General features: G+C 48.2%; 1 protein-coding gene across 1 annotated transcript in view; it reads right to left on the reverse strand.

Moving 5' to 3' along the window:
* Positions 1-5,966: 5,966 nt before the first annotated feature.
* The window catches only part of LOC138370762 (uncharacterized), an 11,775-nt gene continuing 10,393 nt past the window's right edge, over positions 5,967-7,348 (reverse strand). The window contains exons 2-3 of the mRNA XM_069335359.1: positions 6,433-7,348; positions 5,967-5,972 (exon numbers count right to left, since the gene is read on the reverse strand). The exon at positions 6,433-7,348 is cut by the window's right edge and continues 141 nt beyond it. Of these exons, the coding sequence (XP_069191460.1) occupies positions 5,967-5,972; positions 6,433-7,348 (922 nt within the window). The remainder of the gene's footprint in view (positions 5,973-6,432) is intronic.

Genomic DNA, 7,348 nt, shown 5'->3' on the forward strand with positions numbered 1-7,348 from the left:
TCTCTCTCTCTCTCTCTCTCTCTCTCTCTCTCTCTCTCTCTCTCTTCAGCATGAACGCTGATGCATCACCGACTAATCTCAGTATCTAGTGGACCATTTTTTGATAAGCAGATTCAATGGTATTCTCGTCCTGGTAATCACTAACTCCTTCAAATCCCCACACTGCTCTCTTATTATTATTATTATTATTATTATTATTATTATTATTATTATTATTATTATTATGTTGGTTTGTTTCACAAGTCACTAATGTTACGGAAATTAGGCTGTTTTTATTATTTATTAGTACACCTGGGCTGGTGCTGTTAATTATTCACTCCACAAATTGGGGGATTTGTGAAGTGTTTGTGTGTGCGCTGGTCACCAGCATTATATATATATATATATATATATATATATATATATATATATATATATATATATATATATATATATATATATATATATATATATATCCAGCTATATATATCCAATATATATATAGCGATACTTTCTTTTAACTGCCTTTGAGTGTGCAAAAAAAGATCTTCCAGGCAGTCAACTGTGGTCATCTATTGCTAGTTATTTTTACTATTATTGGTAGAAAATGAGAGAGGAAAATTGAAGAATAAACCGTAGAGGATAAGAGAACCAAAAATGACGATAGAGATTAAGAAAGCGAAAATAATATTTGATGACATTTCGTACACAACACTGAGGCTGAAGAATATGAAGAGGCAAAGGGAGGAGACGAGACGTCTGGAGAACAGACCCCCACGATGGGTGTGTGAAGGGTGTGTGAGAGCTGTGAAGGGTGTGTGAGAGCTGTGAAGGGTGTGTGAGAACTGTGAAGGGTGTGTGAGAGCTGTGAAGGGTGTGTGAGAGCTGTGAAGGGTGTGTGAGAGCTGTGAAGGGTGTGTGAGAGCTGTGAAGGGTGTGTGAGAGCTGTGAAGGGTGTGTGAGAGCTGTGAAGGGTGTGTGAGAGCTGTGAAGGGTGTGTGAGAGCTGTGACGGGTGTGTGAGAGCTGTGAAGGGTGTGAGAGCTGTGAAGGGGTGTGTGAGAGCTGTGAAGGGTGTGTGAGAGCTGTGAAGGGTGTGTGAGAGCTGTGACGGGTGTGTGAGAGCTGTGAAGAGTGTGTGAGAACTGTGAAGGGTGTGTGAGAGCTGTGACGGGTGTGTGAGAGCTGTGAAGGGTGTGTGAGAGGTGTGAAGGGTGTGTGTGAGAGCTGTGACCGGTGTGTGAGAGGTAAATATGAGAGGGAAAATAGTTCATAGACTATAACTGCATATTCTGTGTTGATTATTTCCTTGTTTAGGGCTTCTATCCCTCTGACTCGAAGCACTAAACTAGAAAATAATCAACACGGAATATGCAGCAGTCATTGCCAATGAAACATGTCAAAAGGAAAACCTGCTGCCTGTATCCACCTATATATATATATATATATATATATATATATATATATATATATATATATATATATATATATATGTCGTACCTAGTAGCCAGAACGCACTTTTCAGCCTACTATGCAAGGCCTGATTTGCCTAATAAGCCAAGTTTTCCTGAATTAATATATTTGCTCTAATTTTTTTCTTATGAAATGATAAAGCTACCCATTTCATTATGTATGAGGTCAATATTTTTGTATTGGAGTTAAAATTAACGTAGATATATGACCGAACCTAACCAACCTTACCTAACCTATCCTAACCTATCTTTATAGGTTAGGTTCGGTTAGGTAGCCGAAAAAGTTAGGTTAGGTTAGGTTAGGTAGGTTAGGTAGTCGAAAAACAATTAATTCATGAAAACTTGGCTTATTAGGCAAATCGGGCCTTGCATAGTAGGCTGAGAAGTGCGTTCTGGCTACTAGGTACGACATATATATATATATATATATATATATATATATATATATGTCGTACCTAATAGCCAGAACGCACTTCTATGCCTACTATTCAACGCCCGATTTGCCTAATAAGCCAAGTTTTCATGAATTAATATATTTTCTCTAATTTTTTTCTTATGAAATGATAAAGCTACCCATTTCATTATGTATGAGGTCAATTTTTTTTTATTGGAGTTAAAATTAACGTAGATATATGACCGAACCTAACCAACCCTACCTAACCTAACCTAACCTATCTTTATAGGTTAGGTTAGGTTAGGTAGCCGAAAAAGTTAGGTTAGGTTAGGTTAGGTAGGTTAGGTAGTCGAAAAACAATTAATTCATGAAAACTTGGCTTATTAGGCAAATCGGGCCTTGAATAGTAGGCATAGAAGTGCGTTCTGGCTATTAGGTACGACATATATATATATATATATATATATATATATATATATATATATATATATATATACACTGGTGGAACTAGGGGAGTGTCAGTAGTTACTGACTCTTCCCAGGATGCATCTCCCAGGTGAGTTACTGCTAGGTGAATAGAGGCATTAGGTGACAGAAACGTTCCAAACCTTTTCTGTCCCGCCCGGGACTCGAACCATGGATTCCCGATTGTAAGTCAATAACAGGCATAAGTAATACTAAACGTGAAGAGCGTACAGAAAAGACGCAACGGACCGAAGGAGGAAGAGAAAGCAGGACAAGAAGCAGGCGGAGGAGGAGGAGCAGGAGGAGGAGGAGCAGGAGGAGGAGGAGGAGCAGGAGGAGGTGGAGCAGGAGGAGGAGGAGCAGGAGGAGGAGGAGCAGGAGGAGGAGGAGCAGGAGGAGGAGGAGCAGGAGGAGGAGGAGCAGGAGGAGGAGGAGCAGGAGGAGGAGGTGGAGCAGGAGGAGAAGGAGGAGGAGCAGGAGGAGGAACAGGCGAAGGAGGAGGAGCAGGAGCAGGAAGAGCAGGAGGAGAAGGAAGAGCAGGAGGAGGAGGAGCAGGAGGAGGAGCAGGAGCAGGACAAGGAGCAAGAGGAGGAGCAGGAGGAGCAGCAGCAGGCGGAGGAGGAGGAGCAGGAGGAGGAGGAGCAGGCGGAGGAGCAGGAGCAGGAGGAGCAGGAGCAGGAGGAGGAGGCTCAGACAGAATGTGACAAGACAACAATCACCCACAAACGAGACAAACGCAGAGTGTCAAAAGTGGCCGGGATTTAACGAAGGAGGGGGAGATGGGAGAGAGGGAAATAGAGAGGGGGAGATGGAAGAGAGGGTAGATAATTGTAAGGGAAGATTGGCGATAGGCGAGGTGGGACTTGTGGAAGAGGGGCTGAAACAGAACTAGGGAAGGGAAAAAGAGAAAGAGAGAATGTAGGAGAGAAGCCGCAAAGAAGTGTGACGAAATGGGAAAGAGCTCCGAAAATCAGATTGTAATGAGTGGAGAATGGAAAAGGAAGATGGAAGAGGTAAAATATAGGACAAAGAATGAGAGATGATTAAAAGAGAGAAATTTGGACTGAAGATGTAGAGAAGGGCAGAAAGAAGGACAAGGAAAGAAGATAGGCTTCAAGTGTGGTCTTGACGGAAGAGGGGAAGGAGGGGGAGGAGGAGAAGAGATAAGAGCGATGTCAGATGTGTGAGAGAATGGTAAGAAGTGAGATCAAAAGTAAGGCGAGGAGAGGAAAGAACGAAGAGGAAATGTAAGATGGGAAACAAGAAAGCGGAAATGAAGTGTAATCAGTGAGTAAGGGGAGAAAACAATGAAGAGAAAGATAGTTATAACACTCAAGTTGCCAGAGGGGAGATGAGGGAGGCAGGGAGGGAGGGAAGGAAGCAAGGAAGAATGGAAGTTGGGAGAAAGGAAAGCAGAGGAAGGGTGATACATGCGTGCCAGGCTCATAAGGACTGCGTCTCTCTCTCCCTCTCCCTCCTACCATGAACGTGCCCTAACCATCATCATCATCATCCCTACCATGATCGTTACCATCACCCCAACAACAGAACGACAGGACATAATTGGAAACTTTAAACACAGACATCAGAACTCCCCCTTTTAGTCTAAGAGTGGTAAACAAGTGGGACTACATGTGGAAGCTGTCAAGACCAACTCGATACACAATATTAAAAGTAAATATGATCCGAACAACACGGAAAGTGACTCACGGCATTGAACTAATGATGGTCAAAAGGCGGGGCTAAGAGCAGATGCTCTACCCTACAAGCACAAGTAGGTGAGTACACACACACACACACACACACACACACACACAAACACACACACACACACACACACACACACACACACACACACACACACACACACGTCAAGCACAAGACGAAGCTGGAAAAAATCCAAAGGTATGCCACTAGACTAGTCCCAGAACTAAGAGGCATGAGTTACGAGGAAAGGCTGCGGGAAATGCACCTTACGACACTGGAAGACAGAAGAGTAAGGGGAGACATGATCACAACCTACAAAATCCTCAGAGGAATCGACCGGGTAAACAAGGATAAACTATTCAACACTGGTGGGACGCGAACAAGGGGACACAGGTGGAAACTGAGTACCCACATGAGCCACAGAGACGTTAGAAGGAACTTTTTCAGTGTCAGAGTAGTTAACGGATGGAATGCATTAGGCAGTGATGTGGTGGAGGCTGACTCCATACACAGTTTCAAATGTTTATATGATAGAGCCCAGTAGGCTCAGGAACCTGTACACCAGTTGATTGACAGTTGAGAGGCGGAGCCAAAGAGCCAAAGCTCAACCCCCGCAAGCACAAATTGGTGAGTATTAGGTGAGTACTAACCCACTATGGTCAGTTTAACCCGTGGTTCTGCTTGATACTTTACTGTGTTGATCATAACGGAGTAGCATTAGTGTTAACGTTAGTCTCATACCAAGTTACTCAACAACTTTTGGGGTAATAAGTTTTATATTCAGATTTATATAAGTAATTTTATTACTGCTTAGATACAGATTTTTAATTACGAGACATTTTCTTTGCTTATTACTGTGTTTTGGTTGTCATATAAATATATTCTTAATAATAATAATAATTCATTATACATTATACTGCAATGATAATATTATTATAATTATTATAATGTTATCATAAATTAAATGGAATGGAAACACAATAAAAGAACAGACAACGGTTGTTTTTAAGAATAAGGCGCTTCTTATACAGTGCTTAAGATTCTTAGACTCACGTTTGGCAAGAATACGTAAAATGGGCAAGATAAAGAGTGAGAGTGAGACATTTTCACTCGCCTCGCTCAAGAAACTGTTAATCCCTTTACAGGTAATAAAATTTGATCGTTATACTTTCAAATATCGGAGGAGCTACCATAAAGGCCGGCACAAGGAAGAGGAAGAACGAGAGGAAAAAGAGCAGGAGGAGAGAGAGAGAGAGAGAGAGAGAGAGAGAGAGAGAGAGAGAGAGAGAGAGAGAGAGAGGAGGGCAAGCAGGAGCCACAAACCGCTAGACGTGACAGTTTTGTGAAACACTGCAAGATGTTTAACTCCTTTCTTCTTGGCTATCTACAACTCAATCACAAAAGGCTTTCCATTCACTCTATCTCGCTCACAAAAGGCTGTTCCTTGACTACATCTCCCTACATCTCGCTCACAAAAGGCTGTTCCTTGACTACATCTCGCTCACAAAAGGCTGTTCCTTGTCTACATCTCGCTCACAAAAGGCTGTTCCTTGCCTACATCTCGCTCACAAAAGGCTGTTCTTTGACTACATCTCGCTCACAAAAGGCTGTTCCTAGACTACATCTCGCTCACAAAAGGCTGTTCCTTGCCTACATCTCGCTCACAAAAGGCTGTTCCTTGCCTACATCTCGCTCACAAAAGGCTGTTCCTTGCCTACATCTCGCTCACAAAAGGCTGTTCCTTGCCTACATCTCGCTCACAAAAGGCTGTTCCTTTCCTACATCTCGCTCACAAAAGGCTGTTCCCTCACCGTTCAACAACTCGCTCGTTAAAGCTCGTTGAACACCAGACAATATATCCAAGAAAGGGACAAGGAGAGGTTTACAGCAGAACAAAACTTAAATAATTACAAGAGCATCTTTTACCCTCATAACAAATTTCCCTTTAAGCTATCCCTGAAATAAAGAACTATTAGTTGTAAATATTACTTGGATAAAGGAAAAGTAGAAAATAAAGAAATTGTAGATCCAAAACAATCAAGAAGAATGCTCTCCACCGCGGGAAGAAACTATGACTCAAAGGTAAAAGGAAGACTAGACGGGCTGGACGTACAGTCACAACAGAAGAAAATAGGTAGAAGGGAAAGGTGGCCACATCACTGGAGGGTGAAGGTCGAGGTGGCCAGCCTTAACAGCTCGTTGGTGAGCCACGATAGGGTGAGAGCGTCGACTCCTACGGCCCGCGGTGTCCACCCGGGCGTGGGGGGGGGGGGGGGCTGTGCCGGGCGTGGGGGGCTGTTCCGGGCGTGGGGGGCTGTGCCGGGCATGGGGGGGCTGTTCCGAGCGTGGGGGGCTGTTCCGGGCGTGGGGGGCTGTTCCGGGCGTGGGGGGCTGTTCCGGGCGTGGGGGGCTGTGCCGAGCGTGGGGGGCTGTTCCGGGCGTGGGGGGCTGTTCCGGGCGTGGGGGGGCTGTTCCGGGCGTGGGGGGCTGTGCCGAGCGTGGGGGGGCTGTGCCGGGCGTGGGGGGCTGTTCCGGGCGTGGGGGGCTGTTCCGGGCGTGGGGGGCTGTTCCGGGCGTGGGGTGCTGTTCCGGGCGTGGGGGGCTGTGCCGAGCGTGGGGGGCTGTTCCGGGCGTGGGGGGCTGTTCCGGGCGTGGGGGGCTGTGCCGAGCGTGGGGGGCTGCTGTGCCGGGCGTGGGGTGCTGTGCCGGGCGTGGGGGGGCTGTGCCGGGCGTGGAGGGCTGTGCCGGGCGTTGGGGCTGTGCCGGGCGTGGGGGGGTTGTGCCGGGCGTGGAGGGCTGTGCCGGGCGTTGGGGCTGTGCCGGGCGTGGGGGGGCTGTGCCGGGCGTGGGGTGCTGTGCCGGGCGTGGGGGGGCTGTGCCGGGCGTGGAGGGCTGTGCCGGGCGTGGGGGGGCTGTGCCGGGCGTGGAGGGCTGTGCCGGGCGTGGGGGGGCTGTGCCGGGCGTTGGGGCTGTGCCGGGCGTGGGGGGGGGTTGTGCCGGGCGTGGAGGGCTGTGCCGGGCGTTGGGGCTGTGCCGGGCGTGGAGGGGTTGTGCTGGGCGTGGGGGGGCTGTGCCGGGCGTGGGGGGCTGTGCCGGGCGTGGGGGGGCTGTGCCGGGCGTGGAGGGCTGTGCCGGGCGTGGGGTGCTGTGCCGGGCGTGGGGGGGGCTGTGCCGGGCGTGGGGTGCTGTGCCGGGCGTGGGGTGCTGTGCCGGGCGTGGAGGGCTGTGCCGGGCGTTGGGGCTGTGCCGGGCGTGGGGGGGCTGTGCCGGGCGTGGGGTGCTGTGCCGGGCGTGGGGGGGCTGTGCCGGGCGTGGAGGGCTGTGCCGGGCGT

The sequence above is a fragment of the Procambarus clarkii genome, chromosome 33 (genome assembly GCF_040958095.1).
Source record: "Procambarus clarkii isolate CNS0578487 chromosome 33, FALCON_Pclarkii_2.0, whole genome shotgun sequence".
NCBI classification, from domain to species: domain Eukaryota; kingdom Metazoa; phylum Arthropoda; class Malacostraca; order Decapoda; family Cambaridae; genus Procambarus; species Procambarus clarkii.